Source organism: Parasteatoda tepidariorum, chromosome 5 (genome assembly GCF_982258835.1).
Source record: "Parasteatoda tepidariorum strain Cologne lab strain chromosome 5, Ptep-v5.0, whole genome shotgun sequence".
In the NCBI taxonomy this organism is placed as follows: Eukaryota; Metazoa; Arthropoda; class Arachnida; order Araneae; family Theridiidae; genus Parasteatoda; species Parasteatoda tepidariorum.
The window spans coordinates 92,356,497-92,381,033 of NC_141759.1; the positions used below are offsets into that span (position 1 = coordinate 92,356,497).

At 30.6% G+C, this 24,537-nt stretch overlaps 1 protein-coding gene across 2 annotated transcripts in view; it reads left to right on the top strand.

Annotated features, from left to right (window-relative positions):
* The window catches only part of LOC107450466 (PP2C-like domain-containing protein CG9801), a 154,555-nt gene that overhangs the window by 42,925 nt on the left and 87,093 nt on the right, over nucleotides 1-24,537 (top strand). The window contains exon 2 of one of the 2 annotated variants that reach the window (XM_071185117.2): nucleotides 4,460-4,526. In XM_071185117.2, the coding sequence (XP_071041218.2) occupies nucleotides 4,477-4,526 (50 nt within the window). In that variant the 5' untranslated portion in view covers nucleotides 4,460-4,476. Of the gene's footprint in view, nucleotides 1-4,459; nucleotides 4,527-24,537 lie in introns of those variants that run through there. The other variant, XM_087164525.1, reaches the window with a different exon arrangement.

A 24,537-nucleotide genomic window follows, 5' to 3' on the forward strand; every position in this document is an offset into this window, starting at 1 on the left:
AACTGCTGGGTTAGATTAGGGTCTCTTAAATTTTTCTCAAAGAGGATTTTATATCATAGTAGTAACATATTAAATTACAATTATTAATAGTACCTTTTTCGGCAATCTGATTTAGTACCCAAATATTTCACATCGTAGTTGAACTTGCCAAAAATATTGTATATCTCATTAGTACCACAGATTTTCAATTGAAATTATTGCATTTTTGATACCAAAATGTTCATTTTATCACTAAACTAGCCAAAAAGTTTGTATTCTACATTAGTACAACGTTCTTTTCAATAAAAAATATTGACTTTTGTTGCTTGTGCACTTTTTGGCAAGCCTATTTAGTAACCATAAGGTTTATATCCTAGTTATAAACTTGCAAAAAGGATTGTATGTCACAGTAGTACTACATTATTTTCACTTAAAATTATTACTAGTACATTTTATGGTAAATCTATTTAACAACAAATTAGTTGATATCGTAGCTAAACTTGCCGAAAGTATTGTATACTTTTGTAGTACCGCATCATTTTTAATTAAAATTATTGTTAGCATATTTTGTATTCTTAGCTATAACAGGAATAAAATATGCCTCATTTTAATTTTAAAGTGGCTTGGATTGGATGCTTACTTAACAAGCTTATGTCGTTGCTCAAAAATTAAATTATAAGACAAAAAATTTAGTCATCTTTTTAATTTATACCTTAATCCTGTTTAGTGATGATTTTATCGCATTTGTTAATGAATTAGTTGTTCAAGTCTTTTGATTAAATTCTACAAAAAATGTACATAATTTTTATTTAAATTAAAATGATGTAAGAGATTTAATTCGTAGATCAAATGTCATTCGGAAAAATATATAAATATCCTTAGATTGAGCAAATATTTAAATTAATATATATTAAATTAGTATTTAAGTCAATTGCTTTACTATTCCACCTTTTCAAAAATATTTTATACGACTAAATGCTATAAACCATTTTACAAATCTTACCCTAATTAGGATTTTATGACATTATCTAACACTAATAATGATTAATAACTGGGTATAATTTTATGTAAATTATTGTAAGAGGCAATCATAATACATTTATTTTATCCACATTGCAGCATTATAAAATCTCAGTTTTAACTAAAACTAAAAAAAAATATAGATTTAAGAAGAATTCGTGTTTTTTCCCTGTCATATAATATTACAGTAAAAGCAATTCGCGATCGCAACGAACTATAGGGGGCGTTGTTGTATGAGACGCTTACCTGCGATTTCCATATGAACCGTCATTCAGTTACTCTGGAGAAGTCGTTAATGTAGCGTGACACATTGTAACGTTCCTTCTTTAATGTGGCTTATTAAATTTAAAAAAGAAAAATGCTTGATATTCTTTCTTGTACAACCGAAAACAAAATGGTATCTCTTTTTATTAGAGAAGGAATATCCAAAACACATCGGAAAAATATTTGTACATTAACAGAAAAAAATATGTATATTCTTATAAGAGTTAAAACCTAATGCCCGAGAAATAGTTTTACTAAATTTAATGATATAACATGAAAGGCCCATTTAAACTTTACATTATATAGTTTTAAGAATCATATTACTTCAAAAATTAAAATGAACAAAAAGTATACATAAGCCTCATAATTTTATGAAATTTAATTTTGTAAACGTTTTTTGACAACAATTTTTATCAAAAAATTTCAAGTTTCAATAAAAATCATTATTTAGAAACTAAGAAACGTAAAATAAAGAATTCTGACGAAACAAAAACAAAAAAACAATTCTTTTCTGTCACCATTTTTTAGTGCTACGAAAATTCGTCTTTGGGATTTGCCAAAAACAAAACAAGATGCAATTTTATTTTTTCAGGAGGGAAATATTTTACCGAAAAAACGAAAATGTACCAATTCCCACAACATAAAACTTTATCTTGGCAAACGTACGTTTTGGAAATGTTATTTCATTTGGAATCTTATTCATCAGAGTTCATATGGCGATATGATTGTTTTGAATCTATGCTAAACTCTATATCGGCTCATTTTCCACCGAAATCCAATTAACTATTTTGATTTTAAATAAAGTGTTTTATTTTATGAACTGTCGCAAAAATTTTAAGTGTAGATTGGCGGCACTTAAAAACCGCCAAATCTGTAGCGGCGGTGGCGTTAATACGTCGTAAGTACCGAATTTTTATTCCATACTTTTCTGAATCATATTATTTCAAACATTGGAATATACAAGAAGTATACATAAACATATAATGTTATACCATTTAATTTTTCAAAAGTATTTTGAGAACAATTTTTATCAAAAAATTATAAACTAAAAAACGGAAAATAAAGAATTCTTAGGATAAAAAAAACGATTTTAAGAATTATTAACATTGAAATAAAAACTTTCATATTGTTTCTTTTTTTATTATTCTTATAGTTCTTAATCAGACGTAAAAAACCATTCTGTAGAGAACCATCATCAAATGAAAAAAAAATATTTACAAGCAAATTTTTTATTGTAAAAATCATTGCACTTACCTGATTTATGATTCCCGGAGAATTCCAAAATGGTAAGTTCCTTGTTTGAAAACTTTATTCTCAAATAATAGATACATAGTTTATACCTTCATTACTTTTAGATAACATACTACACAGCAAAATTTTATAATTGATATGAATTTGAATATGTAGCTAAAAACAGAATAGTTGAACTTATTCTTTCAAAATTAAAAAAAACTTACCAAGAAAACGATTTAAATTAATTAAGAATCAGCACAAATGGCACTATTTCAAGTAACTTGGATAATTTTTTATTGTTGTTTTCCGAATTATATGGATACAGAAATATATACTATTCTATAACGAAGAAGAATATGCTATAACTATTACAATTCTGTATGTTTTGAATTCATATTTATTCACTGGAATGACGAAAGCAATGTTGACTTCACTTTAATTCGTAATGAATTGAAGACAGAAGAAATGCATTTTACCTTAATACACACATCTGTAACAGTATCCGAAATCGGAAGTCATCAGTTGCAAGTTTGTTGATAATAGAAATAAAACATTATCGAGGAATTTTTCTTCAAATGTTTGGCGTGTTCTGTTCCTGAAAGATTTACTAATATTCTGGAGATTTTTTTCAAGTTCTTCGGCCTTTTCCTTAGGGAAATTTTGTTTCTTATTTGCTGCTAAAAAATGGCGTCTGATTCAGTCAATGACTTCGATGGAACTAAATGAAAACGTGATAAATTAATGTCCGATATTTACAGGCTCCCGCTAGACGGCGTACTCGAGCGTTGCGATCGCGAATAGAGTAAACACTTAGTTTAAAAAGGATTAATAGTTTATGCTCATGCTAACCAATTGTAATTGAATATTTCCTTCGTCTATTTCAAAATATCATCTGATTCTTTTTGACCAATGGGAATATTGTAAAATCACGTCATTTGCCTTGACCAATGAAAATATTGAAAACCCATCACATGATTAAATTCTATTCGATATAATTTTCTGAAATATCTTTCTTTTCAATTTGAGACACTGCCATTGAAACTTAACAAGTTTTATTGTGACTCAAAGTTATTTTAAAAACTATTATTTTTACGATGGTTTTCTACGCTTTGTACTTCATTTCCATGGTTTCTTACTCTCTGTTCTGGTTAAAGTATTCATCTATTTGTGAAGATGATTTATTCTTTCAGGTGAAATGCTTCTACAATCTCTTGTTTTGGATTTATGTTTTTACCAAGTACACTTGGAAATTGAATGGTTTTACAACTGAGCCAGATTTTTTTCAAAGGTTAAATTTGATATTTTACCAGTTGAAGGTTTTTTACTGGTTTCTTTACCTTGCTTACAAAGTCTACTCAGTTTCCTGTCTTTGGGACATTTTAATGTCCTTTTATGAACTCTACGTTGCTCTGGATTTCTGTTCCTACTTTGCTCCTTAGATATTTTTGTTCAATGTTTTAATACACCATTTGTTCAATGTGTATTTATTATAATCATTTCGTTTTTCGATGCCTCAATATCATTTCTATTAATTCCTAAAATATTTAGAATCGGATATTGGCTTTGGATGTTCTATTAGATTTTCTTATTTAAAAATTGGTTAACTTTTAAGCAATTAAATTAATCTTAAATTTTCATTTTTCTAACTTCTGCTTCAGAATAAATTCTTTTCTTCTATTTAGTACAAAACTATCCACAAATCATAGATACAATTTGGATTCTTTTAAATCATTCATTCTTTTTTAACTGAATTTCATTTTGATTAAGTCCTAAATTATTTGGAATAGTTCATGGGCCGTTACCAATCAATTGGATTAGCTCATTTTAAAGTGGATAAGCTTTTAAGCAATTAAATGAATCTTGCATTTTTTGTTTTTGAAATTTTCCAACAGTTTCTTTTTCAAGATTTTGAAAACTAATATTTTTGCTGATTATGTATGTTTAATAAGTATTTTCTTTTCAGGTAATGTTTAAACTAAAATGAAAATCTCGAACTGGAATAGTAAAGTTTCTCATATATTCATGAATCGGTATGTACCTTTAAAACTTTCCACTAATCGAATCACGAAACTAAAAAACAAACTAAAAAATAAATAAATAGTATTCGTAAACAACTTTAATTCTTTAATCTAATCACAGTAAATAAAATACAGTTTCCTTTAGATTTTCATACTTATGTTAATATTAAAAACGAGCTCATATAATGGACTTATAAGAAATATTAAATCTTAGTGTGTCGAGATTTATTTTACTCTAAACATGATTTCATATATTTAAAGTAGCGAAATAGCAATTAGATTAATTTGACAATATTGTTCTTATTGTAGTTTAATATGGTAGATTTTTAAATTTTTACTACATATTTCTTATACTTTATTTTATATCTCTCTTCATTGAAAAATGTGTCTTCAATGGTAAGGCAATTTAGTAACCAAAATCTTCATTACCAAAATGCAATTATTGTTTTAAAACTTACTGAAAGTATTACGTACCAAAGTAGTCGTTACCAGATTCAAATTATTAATAGTGCATTTTAAGGCAAACTGATTTAATAATCGAAAAATTCTTATCGTATTTAAATTCACCGTAAAGGATTTCATTTCATAGTAGTATCATATTGATTTATAATTATTAATTGTACGTTTTACAACCAGCTGATTTAGTAACCAAATATTTCGCATCGTTGTTAAACTCGCCAAAAATATTGCCTACTACATTAGTTCCGCATATTTTCAATTAAAATTATTGCTAGAACACTTTACGTCAAGCGTTTCTGATACTAAATAGCTCATATTATCACTAAACTTCCCAAAAATTTTGCATTCCTTAATAGTACAACTCTATTTTCAATAAAAAAATATTGACTTTTGTTGCTTGTACACTTTTCGGTAAGCCTATTTAGTAACCATAAGGTTTATATCTAAGCTTAACTTTCCAAAAGGATTATATGCCACAGTAATACAACATTATTTTCAATAAAAATTATTGGCTTTGTTGCTTGCACACTTTTCGGTATGCCTACTTAGTAAACAAAAAGTTCATATTTTAGATAAACTTTCCAAAAGAATTGTATGGCTCAGTAGTACAACAATATGTTCACTTAAAATTATTACTAGAGCATTTTATGGTAAATCTATTTAGTTACCAAAAAAGTTCATATCGTAGCTAAACTTACCAAATATATTATATACTTCTGTAGTACCACATTATTTTCATTTAAAATGATTGTTGGCATATTTAGTATTCTTATCTATAAAAGCCTTATTTAAAGATGAATGAAATAAAATGCCCCATTTTAATTTCTTACGTGGGTTGTATTAGATGTTTACCTCACATGCTTTTGCCGTTTCTCGAAAATTATAATACAAATAATTTCGTCATTTTTTTTTATACCTTCATCCTATTTTATGAGGAATTTATCGCATTTGTATGAATTAAATATTTGTCTTTTAGTCAAATTTTACAAAAAATGTACATGATTTTTATTTAAATTAAAAGTGAAGTAAGAGATTTAATTCGTAGATCAAACTTACATTCTGAAGAATAAATAAATATGTTTAGCTTAAACAAATATTTAAATTAATAGATATTAAATTAATATTCAAGTCAACTGCTTTACTATTCCACCTTTTCAAAAAATTTTTAGAGGAGTATGGGAAAAAATTGGCGATTCTGTCATTTCCATGTCTTTATGTCCCTTCGGAGTTTATTTATGCAATTCTTCCTTTGGCACTTGGTAATTCAAAATTCTTGTAAAGAACAGTTTGCATATATGCATGTGTAGTTTTAAGTACTAGATAAGTTTATCATTATAAGTTTAGTTTCTAAGCAAAATTTACCCTGACATCATTTTGGCTTTTGTTCCATATTGTTTTGCCTTAAAATATCTAAGTTTCATTTGGCATTTTGGTTCTCAAAATTATGTGTTCAGTAGTTATTTATGCTACTGTATATATTTTATTTTTATTTACATTGTTATTTGATTGTGGCAGAATTCATAGATCTACTCTGTAAAAATATATTTTCATGGAATGTACGGAATTATCGATTCTTTTACTCCTCGGGGGGCTGTTGCTTACGTTCTGGCTACTTATAAATGTGTCTGACAGCCCTCTTGGGGAACTATTTTAATTGCTAAACACTAAAATAACAACTATTCTAAGACCCAGTGACTATGACGAAACTTCAAGATTGGTAGATTTTACAGATAATGGTCGATGCTCATAATATAGAAAAAAATTGACCTTTTGTACATCATCCAATATTCTTCCTAGTGTTTAAGCAGTTAGAATAAAATAGCCTCGCCTCCTCGTTTGGCGTTCCCTGGGCAACATTGTGGTACAATACAAAGATGAGCAAAGATTCTTTTGTATTACAATGGCTAAGAGGTTATATGAAAAAGTGGAAATTTGAAAAATTTAGTATTAATAAAACAATCTAAAAACTTAATAAATAAGAATTTTTGTTGCAGCTGAAACATTTTTAATCGAGTCACCACTATTTTAGAGTTATGCTTCTTCGTTTTCGCATGCCATCTACATGTTAGTAAAATTAGCAGATCGGCTGACTTATAGCTGCAAAGACTGCTAATTATCTTTAAATTGTTAGAAGAGCCATTTAAATGTATTAAATCTGTTTAAAAGTACTGTAAAAGTTATTGGCAATGTATTGAAGAGAAAAGCAATTAACACTAAACAATTGGCGATTATTTGAACTGACATGAATCGAATTCTTTATTTATGAAACATCAAACTGTACTAATAACAGTGTTAATTTTATGTGGTAAGTGATTAAATTTGTTAGTCAATACTTATTTCAAATGAGCGGTTAGTTAAATATGTAGTGCCAATAACATTTGTATGCACTTGGCTCCATTTTCCCGAGACACCGTTTGATTCCACAGTTCATTCTTTTCAGAATTTGCTGGATGTCTCATTGTTTCTTAAAACCATTAAAACAATTCAATCAGTTATTTTTTTCAGAATTCATCTAAAATATACAAACCTTTGAAACTTTTGACTCATGGGAATAAAACTAATTCCATCTTGTTTAGAACCATTATTTTCAATACATGAGTAAAATGTAACTCAGCAGTAGGATAATTCCTCTTAAATGAGTTGCTGATGAACTGAATTACCGGTAAATAACTCTGCATGAGTACATAGTTTTTTTTAAGCTTGTTTGAGACGTAAGGTCAGTGTATTCTTGTTGGCTTTAGATTTAAAGCCGCTGAATTTTTGTCAATATTATTTTTCGCCATTTAAGCTAGTTGGTTTCGCTTTTCAAGATCAAATCAAGTCAACTAATTAAGTTTTTACCACGCTATTTACATTTTTTTTTTCATGGTCTCCGATGTTCAAAGTTTCCAACCTACATTTAAATTATTTATTTGTAATCTAAAGTTAGCTTTCATATTGACTAAATTCGCATTTATGCAAATCAAAATCGAAGAGTAATTAAACTGAAGCAATCCTAATTTCATAGAAAATTGAGAAAATCAATGTCTAGTACGTATTGTTGAATAAATGTTAAATATCGGTGGAAAACTGGTACAGGATTTAATACAATAAGTTTACTGAAATATTAGAAGAACGGTGCATCGGATATATTTCGAGATGAAAAAAAAGGTATGTATTATTGAGATTTTATTTTTTCAATTCGAAAAATAATATAATAAAATGTATTATTGAGATTACTAATTTATTGTTTTATAAACTTTAACATTTTAAAAGCTATACACATAAATAACCCGTATCGTCCCTTAATATTAACCCGTAATATTCAAACTCGGTCAGGTATTGTATTATAACATACTCTACAACCATACTAAAAGAATTTATAGATAAATTAGAGGGCCCAAAATGTGGCACAATATTTAAGTATTTATGTATTTATTTCTAATTGTGTTTTCAAGTTTTAAAACACAATTAGTGTCATAATACCATGTCAGGTATACCATCCTACCAAAGATAGTACCATACCATTTTTTTATTCATTATATCAATAAATCATTGCTTTACAATTACTTCGTTTTTTTAAATAAATGTCTGCAAATTAAAAAAACAAACAAACATGAATAGAAATATTTTTATTATTAAAAGCTATTTATAATGACTAGCTGCAATGAGTCATTGCATTTATCCTACGTTGTTTTAAATTTCATAATATATAACTCAGCATATGGGTATAATTTGAAATAAATATTTTGATAAATAAATATAATATAATTGTTTTAAATAAATTGAAAAAAAAAATTATTGTCTGGAATATAAACTTGAAAAAATATCTTCATTACTAAATCAGGGTTTTGAAGAAACAAAAAAGTTCAGTGGAGAAAAACATTAAACTACAACAGTCTGAAATACTTGATTAGTCTCTGGAATTCGTGAAAAACTCTTCGAAACTGAATCATGGTTTTGAAGAAACGAAAAAGCGCTGGTAGAGGAAAACAATATGTCGATGTTAAGTTTCGAGTAGAAACGTGATTCAAAGTTTCATTTTGAAATAGGTATATTTTGAAATAAATAGGAAGAAAAAAAATTATAAACCATATAAAAATAGGAAATTAAAAATATATGAAAGTTCAAACAAAACATTGAAGAAATTATCTATTAACACGTGAAAACAAAATGAAAATCACCTGATTAGTTTCAGCAGTATCGAAGGTATGTGATCGAAGAAATTGTTATGTAGATAAACGCAGTGTAAATAAAATAGCCCTTTGAACAGCATTTTACGGAAATTTGTGGTTGTGAAAATTCGTTCTGTCGCTGTAAACGTTCATTCTGCCGTTTCAAAATTCCATTCTGTTGTGCTGAAACTTCATTATTTCGTTTTAAAGGTTTATTCTGTCGTTGGAAAAGTTTGTTCTGTCATTTTAAGAGTTCGTTCTGCCGTTTTAATAGTTTGTTCTATCGTTTTAAAAGCTCATTCTGTAATTCTAAAAGTTCGTTTTGTCGTGGTAAAAGTTCTTCCTGTTATACTTAAAGGTTCGTTCAGTCGTCTCAAATGTTCATTGCAATCTGAAAGGTCAAATTTATGGAAATCTTTTTAGTTATATAATTTATAGCATTTTAAACTTTCAGAAAAAAAAACAATGTGAAAAAAACTCTATTTTAAGAGTTCGTTCTGTCGTTTCAGAAGTTCGTTCTGCCTTTTTAAAAATTTGTTCTGTCGTTGTAAAAGTTTAGTCTGTAATTCTAAGAGTTCGCCTGTCGTGGTAAAGCTTCATTTTTTCGTTTTAAAGATTTAGTCTGTCATTGGAAAAGTTTGTTCCGTCATTCTAAGAGTTCGTTCTATCGTTTTAAAAGTTTGTTCTATCGATGTAAAAGCTCATTCTGAAATTCTAAAAGTTCGTTCTGTCGTAGTAAAAGCTCTATCTGTTATACTTAAGGGTTCTGTTCAGTCGTCTCAAATGTTCATTACATTTTAAAAATTTGTTCTATCGTTGTAAAAGCTCATTCTGTAATTCTAAAACTTCGTTCTGTCGTGGTAAAAGTTCAATCTGTCATACTTAAGGGTTTGGTTCAGTCGTCTCAAATGTTCACTGCATTTTAAAAGTTTGTTCTATCGTTGTAAAAGCTCATTCTGTAATTCTAAAAGTTTGTTCTGTCGTGGTAAAAGTTCTTTCCGTTATACTTAAAGGTTCATTCAGTCGTCTCAAATATTCATTGCAATCTGAAAGGTCAAATTTATGGAAATCTTTTTAATTATATAATTTACGGCATTTTAAACTTTTAGGAAAAAACGCAATATGAAAAAAACTCTATTTTAAGAGTTCGTTCCGTCGTTTCAAAAGTTCGTTCTGCCTTTTTAAAAGTTTGTTCTATTGTTGTAAAAGTTTAGTCTGTAATTCTAAGAGTTCGCCTGTCGTGGTAGAACATTTTTTCGTTTTAAATATTTAGTCTGTCATTGGAAAAGTTTGTTCCGTCATTCTAAGAGTTCGTTCTATCGTTTTAAAAGTTTGTTCTATCGATGTAATAGCTCATTCTGAAATTCTAAAAGTTCGTTCTGTCGTGGTAAAAGTTCTTGCTGTAAATGGTTCTTAAACTTAAAAACTCAACTTAAAGGTTCGTTCGAAAACTTAATTGTTCGTTCAGTCGTCTCAAATGTTCATTGCAATCTGAAAAGTCAAATTTATGAAAATCTTTTTAACACATAATTTACCGCATTTTTAAACTTCCAGGAAAAACAATATAAAAATAACTCTATTTCTAAAAAAAAGCAGGGTGGTCCTAATTCTTTTCCAATAGCCTTCAATTAAATGGCCAGAAAAAAATATAATTACTTATTCTATTACCAATAATTAAATAATCATCATTCCAGCATGTGCATGTTTTTTTTTCTTCTTTAAACAACAGAAAAAAGCAAGAACCGTGAATAAAAGCTATTTATTGCTACATCTTGTATTTACATTTTCATCGGAATTTTTTCATTGTAATTCAGAGTTAAAACAAATTCAAACATTCTTTGAAGTGCGAGCCAAATCTAACTGGAGGAGAAAAATAGATGAGAGTTAAGAAAGAAAAAAAGATTAATTAAGCGTCAGAAAAGTTAGTCTAAGTCTTTAAACATTTCTTTAATTCTTTTACAAACAGTAAGATAGAAAAAATCAAAACATCGTATGAAAAGCTTCCAACCCGGAAGTTTTAATCATCCAATATATTTAAAGAGGTAGTAGAGTTGCTTTTTAAAAGTAAACGTTTTAACTTTCACATTCTGTAACGATAATAAAAGCATCTATTAAAATAATAATTTCGACACTACCGCTTTTCCCTTATCGATAGTTTTGAAAATTTTGTGTTTTTTAATCGTAATCGATTATAGATATTTTTTATTTCGTCTTCACGCTGATTAAGGTTCAAGCTCGCTGAAGTTTGATGTTACCTTCTTTTTTTTCCGTCATACATAGATATTAAGGTTGAACTTGAATATTAAATTGAAATATAGATAGATGATGGAGCGCAAATATTTATTAAACATAAAGTATAACAGAAAAAAAGCGAAAAAATAACGTATTTTGCTGTTATTTTAAAAATAAAGAACAGTCTGTGCATGTTTATGCAAACCAATTATTCTCGGTTCTCAGTATACTCCATACCCTGGTCTATCTCCAAAGTACCAGTTGTAGAGGACACGACAACTGATATATAATTTTTACTGGTATAATTTAATTAAATTATTTACAAATAACAAGCTTTCAAACACCCGTTTACTATCGCTTATTTTTTGTCACTAGTTATATGTTGGCTGAAAGATCTCAACAAAAATAATGGGATACTTGCAAGTGACGTAGTGTGGGTATCTTGATCCTGATTGGTTGTCGAAACGTGGCATTTGTTTACGTTAGCAACAGTTCTTTCCATTATATTTCGAGTAGTCCAATCCCGTCAAGTATCAATTCTATTAAGTGACACATTCTATATTCTTTCACAAAAATTCTTTCTCAAATATTTCAATTCTTTTTACTAGAGAAACTTAACACGAAGTCATGTGGAACATAAACAAACTAATTATGCATCGAAATTGCCACGTACACAAAACAAAAATATATTGCGATTACAATAAAATACATAAACAAAGAAAATTCTAAGTTAGGTAAAAGAAGCAGACGAGAAAGAATTATATTTCAACTAATACGATATGCGATACGGCACTGTATTCAATTAACTTATCGTTAATTAACATTCTAACTTATGTACAGAAACTTAGCTCAAGTTTAATACACCGTTTTGCTGATAAAAATAGCTGACGTCATAAGTCACATGTGTGGGTATGGAAGGTCTTCTTCTTGAAGTGCAAGTACCCAATTGAATGCGTTAATTGTTACTAATGTGAAGGCGCATAAAATGTAATCTCTTTCATCAAAAGTATATCAAGTTAACCTTATAACACATATAAATGCAATCTATATGGGAAAAGAATAAATTCGTATAATTCCACTTTTAAATCGTCTAAAGCTTTCTCCGCTTAATCCACTATACAAAAGCCCATTTTTGCATTTCATGGTTGAAGTCCGATGACCCAGCCCCACCTTCAGCGTGATCCCCCCAAACCCGTGTCATCAAGCCAAGCATTGAAAACATAGATAAAAAAGGTGCCAAACTAGAAGATAAAAAATTGCCACTGGGTCAAACGTACTTTTCTCTTCATCACTTCTATTTTTTAATCATTTTTTTATCAAAGGGTCGTAGACTGAGTTATTCTATTGTCCAACAAATCCTCACATGATTCAACAGTACTGTTAAGTTATACATTATGGTCATGGCCGAGTGTTTTTGAATAACATAAGTGGATTAGGCGACGTTTGGTTCAGAAACCAATGGCTGACTTCTTTTTATGAATTTTTCCCCGATTGAGTTTACCCATTCGATTTTTATTTTATTTTATAACCGTCGTTTAACAGCCGGCCCAATTTTTTGAGTTCACGACTACTAATGTTCAACTCCGCAGCCTTGTAATTTTGAACCCAATCCAGAAGACAAGGGATCAAATATTTAGAGAAAGTTTGCCCTCGTGGAGGACTTCTTGAAGGAACTAACCCGCATTTGCGTTACATGGTGAGGAAAACCACGAAAACCACCCACCGATAGTCTGACGGCAAGGGGACTCTAACTCATGAACCACTGCGGATATTTTTACATCAGCACTATAGCTGGTGCGAGCCGGGTGTGGAATTTGTATTGGCCAGCCATCGCTGGGATTCGAACCCGGTTCACCTTATTGGAAGCCTCTATCCCCTGAGCCCCCATGACTCTTTTCCTTTTGATTTTCTTTATTATTTTTATTTTTTCCGTCGTTAAACAGCTGGCCCAATCTTTTGGGTTTACGACTACCGATGTTCAACTCCGTAGTCTTGTAATTTTGAACCCAATCCAGACGACAAGAGAACTCCTGGATCGAGTATTGGGAAAAATTTGCCGTCGTGGAGGACTTTATGATAGAACTAACCCTCATTTGAGTTACATGGAGAGGAAAACCACGGAAACCTCCCACGGTTCGCCTCACGGCAAGGGGACTCCAACCCATGATCCGTCTACCAGAGGATATTTAACAGCAGCACTGTGGTATGTGCAAGCCGGGTGCGGAATTTGTATAGACCATATATGGCAACGTTACTTTTAAAAAGTAACGAGTAAAAGTACAAGTATTTTTAAAAAAAGTAACGAGTAAAAAGTAAAAAGTTCTCATTTTAAAAAGAAACGAGTAAAAAGTACAAGTAAAAGTACAAGTACTAAACAAAAAAAGTAACGATTTAAAAGTACATTTCTAGAAAATCGAAAATTCAAAGTAACTTAAAATTTTATTGAATAATATTCTTATGTTCTTTAATGTTTTTGCAAAATTGTTGTTATTTATTTAATTATTTTTAGTTTTGAAAGTTATGGATATCAATTTATTTTTAAATTCGGAAGAATATTATTATATAATTTTATAATATAATCGTATAATATAATTTTAAAATTAAACATAATTTTAATATCAAACTTTTTATGGATTTGCACGAAAAAGAAATGTTATCTATTGATTTTAATTTTTAGTTTATTATTTTCATTTATTTAAATTACCATTGATTTAAAATTGTTTTACTCTTTAGAAACGCGTTTTAAATGCACAAACATAAACAAAGCAAACACGGGGTTTCAGATAGCTTTGAGCTAGTGATCTTTGAGCTAGTAAAAAATAATTGAATGTGCAGTATAAGTTGAAACAGAAGGTATTTAAACACGAAGTTAGCTATGAATGCATATATATTGCTCATTAATTTTATAAATTAAAAAAACATAAGCAGTTTTTTTAATTAAATTTTTTTTTAGAAAGCTTACCGAGTTTTAGAAAAAAGTAACGATTTCATTCGATATTTCCGTTACAAATACTTGTACTTTTTCTCTAAAAAAGTAACGAAAGTACAAGTAAAATAATTAAATTTAAAAAGTAACGAAGTACAAGTAAAAGTACGTACTTTCTACTTGTACCGGCGGTACAAGTAATGAAAGTAAAAGTACTGCTATATATGGTATAGACTAGCTGTCGCTGCTATTCGAACTCGGTTCACCTCATTAGAAGGTGAGTGCTCTATCTCCTGAACCACCATGGCTCTACCCATTCGATTGAAAAAATTAGTCAGCCTAGGACAGTTGTTCCCAAATGATGCTCCGCGGAACACTAGGGTTCCTTGGTAGAGTTAAAGAGGTTTCGCGAGTTAGTACTCTTAATGACTACTGATTATTTTTGAAACCAATGATTATATTTAGATCCAACTATAGTTCTTAATTTAGTTTTATCTTCCGATTGCCTTTATGAAATTATTTCAAGTAAAATGCCAATGAAGTGGAAATAACATTTTTATAACAAAATGTCGTATTTCTACTAACAATATCTAGAACAAATTATGAAAAAAACAAGCATTGTAAAAAAATTGCATTAGAATTTTCTATAACATTTTTCAAATCAAAATTAAAGAACGAAATTCTTTAATAAAGAAATATGTTCCTCTAATATTCAATGTTTATAGCAGTTCTTTTAAGTTTTAATTTCCAGGTAAACAATAAGTTAGCTTATTTTGATCATTTTCAACTTATGCATCTACACCAAAAAAAAAAAAAAAAAAAACTCGACTTGGTTAGATGTAACACAAGAACTGTAACTGTCGAACATTAAACTTATTTTGAGATTATTAATGATAAAACGATGAAAAATCGTGAATCCTGTAATTAAATATTTTTAAAAAAATAGTCTTTTATAGGTTATAACGTTCACAATTTTCTTAAGAAAGTCGGGGTTCCATAAGAAGAAGTTTGATTATTTATGTTTCCGTTGCCGAAAAAAAATTAGGAATCGCTTGTCTAGGATAATGTTTTCTCCAAATTATCTCGTCTCTGTTACAAACTTGTAACTAATTGAGTTAAAAAATTTTGATCAATCCTGAAGTTGATTTTTAAAAAAAACCATAGAATCTCTCATTTCAGTTTAATCATAGCTCGATTTTAATTTCTGGTAGTTGTCAAAGATGTGAACTAAATAATTTTTATTTCCAAATAAGTAAATATTTACTATTTTGTGGAACTATTAGGATACATCTCTTGTTCCATTTTCTTACCACATTATTTCTGATCTAAATCAGATATATTTTACTTATACGCAAATATACCTTTTCACTCGGAATTGAAACATAAGGCTTCAATCATAGCTCTCCATATCACTTTATTTGTGACCAGATAATTTATCTCTCTCCATGTCTTTCCTATTGTTTTCAATTCACTTACAAAGCGACGCGGAGTATTTTTAGGTCTTCCTCTTTTTCTTTTGCCCTCAGGGTTCCTATCAAGAACAACTTCCCATAATGTTCTTACATTTCAGTATGGAATTTCGAACGTTCTTTTAACCGAGATCTTTCCAATCACATTCATCCTCTAGTTCGCTTCCAGTTGGCTTAGATATATTTTAGGGTAGGTTAAATTATAACTACAAGGGGTTTTAGTTATAATTTAACCTAACCTAATTTAACTTACTCGAGTTTTTCACAGTTCATAACGATCTTCTTTTTAAAAAAAACTGTAAGATCAGAAACGAAATTTCAAGATATTAGGTAGGTAGGCACTTTATTTACGTCTCACTAGAGCTGCACAATGGGCTATTGGCGACGGTCTGGGAAACATCCCTGAGGATGATCCGAAGACATACCATCACAATTTTGATCAGCTGCAAGGGGGACGGTTCCCTTGTTTTGGTAGCCCGACGACCTGCGCGCGAAGTCTAGCACTTTAGAGTAGAACTGTTTAGGCCGGGATAGCCTGGTTGGTAGAGCATTGGGCCCATGTCCAAGAATTCGTGGGTTCGATACCCACCTGCCGCAGACTCTTCGTGTAGTAAATGATGACTGATACACGTTAAATCTGTCGGGTCACAAAGTCCTCCATGTTCCCATAACAAATCATACCTCTGAGGGATCCAGGAGTTCCCTTGTCTTCTGGATTAGTTCAAAAACTACAAGGCTACGGAGTTGAACGTTAGCAGTCGTAAACCTTAAATTGGGTCGGCTGTTCAACGACGGTTATAAAATAAATTATGAAAAATAGAACAGTTTAGCGAGGACCGATGCCGCGCACCCTCGGTTCCTATGCAGGCTGATCAAAATTGTCACCCGCTTACTGACCGCAGCTAGTGATGCTTGACTTTAAACATGATTAATGTTCTAAAATTATTTGTTTTCTTCATCAAGCAACTCTATTTTTTATATATATTTAAATGATGGAAACATAATGAACAAAATAATAATTAAATTATTCCAATTAACTCAAAATTTCCCCATTTTTTTCAGTTTCAGTTTCGTGTCATTCTACATTCAGCAAGCAAAAACATTTCATGTGGAACAGAGGTGAACAAAGGTCGGTTAATAGTTTTTCGAAGATATCAGAATCTTTTTTTTTTAAGATATAGCGTGTGCCTTGAAATAGTTTCTATTTGTTCTTTCGGAGTAGTAATGGCCTCTCTATGTTTTTAAACGCGTGTCAACCGTGGCGTTAATTTTTCGATTGCGTGACGTTCGTTATTTCAGTTTTCGAAAGTTATTTCAGTTTGGCTGCAGTTTTAAAGAAAAGGAAAGTTTACAGCTTTAAGAAATATTTGATCGCTATCGGTTTCATTTTTTACAAGCGAAAATTAAGGTTGCAAATGGAGTTAACAGCTAATGCTGAAGGTTATTTACCTATATTTTAAAATAACGAAATAAAATAGAAAAATAATTGTTTCAGTATTGTCATTTTCCAAATGAAATCAAAAGATTCTAAACCATCGTAATTTATGTATGATATAGGCATCTTTTAAACTAGAGTCCCTGAATTAGACAGGCCGACTTATCATTTATTGTTGGAGCAAAGAGCTAACATAAGCACAGCGAATAAATATTTTCAAGTGGTAGTTTATTAATTGTAATTCTTGGTTTAATAAGTTCGATTTAGTAGATTTTAATCCACCACTATTTCTAAACAATGCGTAGGCTTATATAATTCACCACTTTATAGTACTTATTACATGCTTCACATTTTTAAAAGCAAGCGTATATTGCCAACTATTGCAAAATTTACTTTGTAGTTATTTACCGTTTTTTAAATTATTTTGGCGTGTCAATTATTTTGGCAGCAGTTGGCATCTCTGTAATAACATAACGAATACTAAAATAACGTTAAATTGCGAACTTGTTTGCTCCAATATTGCTTGATAGATCAGCTCTGATAGTATAGGAGCCTTTTTTTAAACAAATCTAAAACTGAGCTACAAATGAACTAGACTCTATGAAATGAAATGGTAGGTCAAAATAGAAAACAGTTACTTATCATACATTTTACCACTTTTTTCTCAATGCCAGTTTTCATATCTCTTAAACATTAAAAGTCGTCTTCAATATAAAACTTAATACTTTTTGTGCCACGGATAAAAGAAAAAAAAGAACTGTCAGTAAAACCATTTTAATACTAGATTTCTTAAAAAGTAAAGCAAAGGATAAATTACATAAAAATAAAAATTTCAAATGGGGGAAGAGAGAATGTCAGGGTTTCCTTTTGCTTAGCTCTTAAGGCTGTATGTAATGATGGATGAGTTTAATATATAAATTTGGTCTTGATTACGTCATGTCACTGAGAAAAAGTGCCACCATGGGTCTCATCTATTGGACCTCTTCTGGAGTGTTGAAAAGAAACTATATATATATATATACAGTGATGGCCAAAAGTGTGGACACTTTTTGAAAGTTTCATGTTTTTCAACTTTGTGTGCTTGTAGAATATATTAATTTTCACTTAAATACAAACGTTTAGATATCAAATTGAAGACAATTTATTGTAGAATTTAATAATAAATACAGTATTAAAATATCTGCATTACAAAAAAAGTTATGCAACTAATAGCTATAATAATCTATCTTAGATTTGCATTTTTTTAAAGTGATACTTACACAATCAATACTTAGTAGGATAACCCTTATTTCTTAAGACAGCTTCACAGCGTCTTTTCATCGAGTGAACGAGTGTCTGGAGTTCATCTTTCGTAATCACATGGTGCCAAGAATCAATTATAGCTTCACTTAGTTGTCTTTTATTGTACGGACGTTTTTTTCGTACAAGAATTTTCAAACGTCTACACAAATTTTCAATTGGATTGAGATCAGGGCTGTTTCCTGGCCATGGTAATATATCTATGCCTTTATTTTGAAAGCATGCTTTGCATATTTTTGCTGTGTGGCATGGAGCTGAATCCTGCTGAAAAATAAATGGTGCGTTGTTGGAGAAGAGATCCCCGATGGAAGGTATCAATTTTGGTTTCAGAGCAATTTCGATGTATTTTTTGGCATTCAGGATGCCATCAATCACTTGAATTCGGCCCACACCATCTGCAGATATACATGCCCAAATCTTGACATTTGTTGGATTTCTAGTAGTTGCTTCAATGCAATCAGGATGAAGCGCTTCTACGTATCACGTATTTTCTACCATCACTTCCAAAGAGCGATATTTTACTCTCATCACTCCAGATTACTTGCTTCCATTGATTTTCTGACCATTTAATGTGTTCTTTTGCCCACTTAACTCGTTTTTACTAACTTTCAAAAAGTGTCAACACTTTTGGCCACCACTGTATATGATGGTGGCTAAACTCTTACAAAAGAAATTTTTAAATTCAAGGTACAGAAAGAAAAGTGTAAATTTTGTTACCACTATAAACAGGGTGAGTAGCCAAATTATTCAACAAAAAATAAGCACTTCTCAAGCACTTAAATAATATTTTTAAGCACTTTAAAAAAAATATCATAATTAGGTATGGTTGGAAAGTGTTTGACAATTGACGGTTTTATCTACTTTTAACTGTCAAAAAAGAACTTTTTGGCATTGTTTTTTACAATTATTAAAATTTTTGAATCATGTAAATGGAATGGCGTTTTCATAACCTACGGACTGACGATGCGCCGAAATTGATTGGGGTTAAATTAATTGTGAAAACGTTGAATAGAACAATGTGAACAGTGTCTTTCTTCATAATTCGTAGCGAAAATCAACATGGTAAACGAAAAATCTCAATTTGGAAAAGGGAAAATTAAACCTTTATTAATAATTAAACCTTTTATAACGGGAGATTAAACCTTAGCACCTTTAAGGGCTTTTAAAAAACGAAAATCAAAAATAAGCACCCTGATAAATATAATAATAGAATCCTTAAAAGAAATTGTAAAAGATGGTAAATAAGTTCATATTTATTTTTAGTATAAAATGTCTTTACGGTAATAAAAGATGAAAGCTTTCAAGTTCTTCTGTAAACTTTTGCAAGAATTTTTTTTTTATATATATATTTCATAAAAAAAAAGCAATTTTCAGAGAGGCTATTTTTAAAACCGTTTATTTTTCCACTAACGATGTCGACAAGAAGGCACCGACAAATTCTTCCTAATAATCTTATAATAGTTTTTAGTTCAAAAGATAGTTTTAACTTTTTTAGCTGTTTTATTTTTTTTTAGTTTGAAAAATATTGTTCATTACATCCATAACGGCGTAGGGTGCTCGCAAGAAAATATATATATATATATGTGCCACTCACCCAGGGCTGAAAATATGGTGCTTCCGTAAGAACGCGCCATAAAATATATTCCACTATGTACGCTTTAATTTCCTTTCTTTTTTTTTTTTAATCTGGCAAACTGTTACAAAACTTGCTAAAAAATATTTTTTAAAGCATTTTGCTAAACGTTAGTAAGCAAATAGATGTCTGATTTTGATACTAGCTTTATATTTTTCTTTTTGCGTTTTATTTTGCACTTTTCTTAAATTTTTATTTTATTTTCTTTAGACTTCGATTTTTGTTTTGTTCCTCTTCACTGTAATGTATTAATATATTTATTAATGGAGTTAATATTGCAGAGAGGCCAACTGCTCCGGACACGCCAAAATAATTTAAAAAATGGTAAATGACTACAAAGTAAATTTTGTAAATATTTGACTATTTTTGCTTGCTTTTCAAAAGGTATAGCATGACGTTAGTACTATAAAGTGGTGAATTATATAAGCCTACGAATTATTTAGAAATAGTGGTGGATAAAAATCTACTAAATTGAATTTATTAAACCAAGAATCACAATTGATAAACTACCACTTTAAAAAATATATTTTCTGTCCGGAGCAAGTTGGCATCTCTTATATTGATGTAATATTAGAACGCAGTTCAAATATTATGCTTTTATATATATTTATTTGAATTATTTATATGTAGTGGTAGTCAAACTCGTTTATAATTATTCTTATAATTCAAAAAAAAATAATTAAATAACACGAGTTTCGCTGCCAGTCTAAATATGAAATAAAATCTTCCGCGAGAACCGGAGGAGTTGGCAGATAATATATGTATATTTATGTTCGGATCTGAAGTTAAAGGTCACTGCTATTTCAAAGGTAAAGTGGTAGGTAACAGAACGAAATATCCACTTGGAATAAGCAACTGTGTACTACCACTGTTTTTTTATATCGTTGTTTTTATATGTGGCATTAACATACCCTACAACTACTACATAATTTCCATAGTTTCAGAACATATTTTTCCTATTGATGGCGAAAGTAAGACATTATTATTTTAAAAAATAATAATTAAAAAAGTTTTTGACCACCTCTACACGTTTATACAAATGATATACAGATACATTAAAGATCAGATAGACAAGTATACTACGGCCCCAGGCGCCCAGATAAATATTGATGATGATGATGAAGACAAGTATACTTGCTATTCAGTTTTCATTTAACTTATAAAAACGCTAGTAGTTATAAAAATTTCTCTACAGCTACCGCTAGACAAAATATTTCGCCTAGAGCTTCAGATGACGGAGGGTATGCATTAATGCAGTGTTTCTCAAAATTATGACTTTTGTGTACCCTTTCTAAATTTTTCGTAACGCTGTGTACCACTAATAAAAAAATGAATGTATTTTTTACTATAAGAAAGTTGCACAACAGTTAAAAATCACAGCTGGCTGTTGACACCACTAATTATTAACTGTTAACTCTGCAAAAAATAGCCAATAGAAAAATACGTAATCGTAAATTTTCATGACTAGCTTTATTTTTAAATAAAATTTTTTGAAATTCTCGTTTGGTGCAAGATATTTCGCATAAGAACGCGTACCCCCGATAAACTGTTCCCGTACCCCTGGGGGTACGCGTACTACACTTCGGGAAACACTGCATTAATGGGTTAAATTAGAATAAAAATCACAATTCGTACCGTATAAATCATGTTATTGTTTCGAATGGCACTTGCCAATACCAGCAAGCCTGCTTGATGAAACCAACCGAATTTAACACGTTGAATGCCATGAGAGTCACCGGTGACTGGCACTGAGTTTGTTCGTAGCGTCACGGGTGTCACCGGTGACCGGCGAGCCAAGATAATTATTAACACTTAATTCGGGTAAAAGTTTAATTTTTTTATATTATTATCGTTACTAAAATGGTTTGAGGAAATTAATGCAATAGAGAACACACAGAAATAGTTTTATTTATATACACAGGCAAGCCAACTTGCTCTGTACAGAAAATAAATATTTTAAAGTGGTATTAATTTTGATTCTTGGTTTAATAAGTTCAATTTAGTAGATTTTCATCCACCACTATTTCTAAACAATTCGTAGGCTAATCTAATTCACCACTTTTTTCAGTTATGTCATGCTAAACCTTTACAAAAAACTGGCAAAATCTGTCTAATATTTGCAAATTTAGTTTGTAGTTATTTACCGTTTGGCCAGACAGGCAAGCAATGTAAAATTAGCTTGGCATTCAACGTGTTAAGGCAGAGTTTGTGTTTCTTGTTTTTCAGTGGAGTCATCTATGGAAAAAGAATACGACTTCAGCCACACACAAGTCACAGCCTGTTTATAGGGTGAACCCATTCATACATCCATTTATTCATCCGCAGACCATAATTTTGACCTGAACCAGAGAACGATCTCCACTTCAGAACCCCTAGAGGTATTATTTTAAAATTTTTATTTTATAACCTTCGTTGAATAGGTGACCCAATTTTCGGTATACGACTACTAATGTTCAACTCCGTAGCCTTGTAATTTTGAAATCAATCCAGAAGACAAAGGAACTCCAAGATCAAGTATTAAGAGAAAATTGCCTTCGTGGTGGACTTTTTGAAACTAACCCGCATTTGCGTTACATGGAAAGAAAAAAAGGTACGTCTGACGGCTAGGGGACTCTACCATGATCCGTTTACCACAGAGGATATTTTACGTCAGCATTGTGGTCGGTGCAAGCCGGATGCGGAATTCGTATCGACCAACCATGGCAGGGATTCGAATCCGGTTCACTTTATTGGAAGGTGAACTTTATCCCCTGAGCCATCACGGCTACCCTAAGAGTTATTGATTTGTTATCGGAACATGGTGAACTTTGTGATCCTACAGATTTAACGTACACCAGTCACCATTTACAAGAAGAGGATTCTTCGAACTGCTAGGATCAAACTCACAACATCTTGGACACGGCCCAATGCCCTACCACCCAAGTTATCCAGGCCAATAAAAATCGTTTCACTCAAAACTAAATTGAAGCAAAAAAAATATTAAATTGCTGTAGGCGAAATGTTTGTCAGCGAGTTGTTCGGTTTCACAGCTTGGCTTAAAATACAACATTTATCCGAAAGCTCATAAAACCCGCCAAATGAATCCCCCCAAAGCTGAAATCCTACTTATTTGGCGAGATAAAAAAATTCTATTTTTATTCAATTTTAACGATTTACTACATGGAGATTCCTCGGCCGGTTGGGATCAAATTTAGGACCTCTTGGACATGGGTCCAATGCCCTACCAACCAGGTTATCCTGCCCTATAAAAATCATTTCACTCAAAACTATTAAACAAAAAATAAAATTGCTGTAGGCAAAATGTTTGTCAGCTGCCGAGGTTTTACCGCATGGCTTAAAATACAACTATTATTTGAAAACTCATAAAAACCCACCAAATGAATCCCCACAGAACTCAAATCCTACTTATTTGGCGAAATAAAATAAAAAAAATCGCCATTTTCATTCAATTTAATCCCTAACAAATGTTCTTTTCACTAAAGTTACTGAAACATCTAGAGTATGTCCGAGATTCTCCCGACTAAGCGGATTCATAATGGCGGTTGTCACATCAAATGAAGCGTCGAGCAAGTGACACTATTCTAGACGACACATTCGGTGACACGTCCATCGTTGTTTTTCTTTCTTAAGCTTTAAGGCTTTTCTATTCACGATCGGCGAACCGTGGATTTTGTATCAAGATTATTCTTTATTTTATGGTCGTTTTAGAACACATATCGAAATGGAACATTTATAACTAACAATCCCGAAATCCGCTTATAAATAGTGAATTTTGGCGAATTCTGATTCCTGGCACGTTTTTGGCGACGAGAAAATGGTTTTATTTTGTGGTACACGAGTTCTTTATTATTTGTTATGGGTTTGTTTTGAAAATAAAGCTGTAAATATGTATATTTTTTTTCGGACCCGGTTTATATAAGTTAAAGAAATTTCAGAATCTGATTTTAAATGAAATGAAAAATTACGATCTATGCTTTGCTCAAATAAAGAATTTACATACTGTGTGATATGTCTGCATTATGCTGACATAGCAAATAAAGCACAAAGAACTTCTGAAGAACATGAAATAGTTACAGTTCTATAATCAAATATTGAACAGAATAATCAAGTATAGTTCATACTAGTTAAATACCGGGGAATTTATTTTTTATCCGTCGTTGAACAATTTCGAATTTACAACTACCGATGTTCAACTCCGTAGTCTTGCAATTTTGAACCCATTACAGAAGACAAGTGAACTCTTGGATCAATTATTGGGAGAAATTTGCCTTCGTGGAGGACTTTTTGATGGAATTAAATCGCTATTGCCCATCGTTTAGTCCCCCAGTTAGCCAGTCGCCGACGGTATTTTAGCCTATGATCCGCATACCACTGAGGATATTTTACGTCAGTTCTGTGGTCGGTGCGAGCTGGTGG